General features: G+C 51.7%; 1 protein-coding gene across 1 annotated transcript; it reads right to left on the bottom strand.

The window, feature by feature from the left end:
- Positions 1 to 247: 247 nt before the first annotated feature.
- Positions 248 to 910, bottom strand: LOC147979463 (uncharacterized). The gene is made up of 2 exons (XM_087515217.1): positions 531 to 910; positions 248 to 455 (listed from the first exon to the last, which is right to left on the bottom strand). The coding sequence occupies exons 1-2, from the start codon at positions 908 to 910 to the stop codon at positions 248 to 250; spliced, it is 588 nt and encodes a 195-aa protein (XP_087371343.1).
- Between the last annotated feature and the right edge of the window lie 582 nt (positions 911 to 1,492).

Below are 1,492 nucleotides of genomic sequence, written 5' to 3'. Positions count from 1 at the left end.
AGAGATTGCTAGTGAACTACGAGACGTTATCAGTGATGATGCGGTTAGGGACCCAAAACTGGCTCACGGGGACCTTGATGAACTTGACTACGGACCCGGCTGGGATGGTGCGGAGAGCTTCCACCTATGCCCACTTGGTGAACTGGTCAACGACGATGTAGAGGTAGCGGTAGCCCCCGGGCACTCGAGGGAATGGACCCAGGATATCTAGCCCCCAGACCACAAATGGCCAGGAGAGTGGGATAGTCTACAGGCCTTGGGCTGGCTGGTGGATTTGCTTGGCATGGAACTGGTAGGCCTCGTAGGACCTCACCAGCTCGGCTGCGTCATTGAGTGCCGTCGGCCAGTAGAACCCGCTGTGGAACTCCTTGCCCACCAGGGTGCGCGATGATGAGTGATGCCCGCAATCTCCACCGTGTATGTCGGAAAGCAGCTCGCACCCCTCCTTCCTGGAACTGCATTGCAAGGAAACATCGTTTGGTCGTTTTCTGTATAGCTCACCATGCTGGATGCAGTATGCCATAGCCTACCAGGCAACATGCTCTGCGTCCTCCTCCTTCTCCGGTAGTATTCGCTGCCCCAGGTACGCCCTGAATTCTTCAGTCCAACACCACTCTTGGGTTTGATGTGCAAGGAGTATGCGTGTTGCTGAGGTTGGGCCGCAGGCGGGAGCTCCTGAGGTTGGCGGCGGGGGAAGCTCCTCCTGAGGCGGCATAGGCTTCGCAGCCGGAGGGGCCGCTGAAGGCTTAAAGAGCTGCTCCTCGAAGATGCCAGGCTCCTGAGGCTGATGCCTTGATGCCCTCATGGCGATATCATCCGCTTCCTTGTTTGTGCCGCGCGGCACATGCTGCAGTTCCAGGCCCAAGAATTGCTTCTCCATTTTGCGTTCCTCCGTGAGGTATGCCTCCATGTGCTCGTCCTTTGGCTCGTACACCTTGTTGGAGAAGTTGACAAGGAGCAGAGAGTCGCCCTTGATGGTGAGTCGCTTCACTCCCAAGGCCGCCACAGCCTTGAGGCCCGCAATCAACCCCTCGTATTCCGCCATATTGTTGGAGACCTTCTCGCCCTGTTGGAAGAAGAGTTGCACAGCGTAGTAGAGCTTGTCTTGGGTGGGCGAGACTGAAGGAAATATGCCCTAGAGGCAATAATAAAGTTGTTATTTATATTTCCTTACATCATGATAAATGTTTATTATTCATGCTAGAACTGTATTAACCGGAAAGTTAGTACATGTGTGAATACATAGACAAACAGAGTGTCACTAGTATGCCTTTACTTGACTAGCTCGTTAATCAAAGATGGTTAAGTTTCCTAACCATAGACATGAGTTGTCATTTGATGAACGGGATCACATCATTATAGAATGATGTGATTCACTTGACCCATCCGTCAGCTTAGCACTATGATCGTTTAGTTTATTGCTATTGCTTTCTTCATGACTTATACATGTTCCTATGACTATGAGATTATGCAACTCCTGAATACCAGCGGA

This window comes from Triticum urartu, chromosome 3A (assembly GCF_056163025.1).
Source record: "Triticum urartu cultivar PI428250 chromosome 3A, HENAU_Tu73, whole genome shotgun sequence".
NCBI lineage: Eukaryota > Viridiplantae > Streptophyta > Magnoliopsida > Poales > Poaceae > Triticum > Triticum urartu.
The sequence above is the reverse complement of the archived record's forward strand: the minus strand, read 5'-3'. Positions and strand labels throughout refer to the sequence as shown.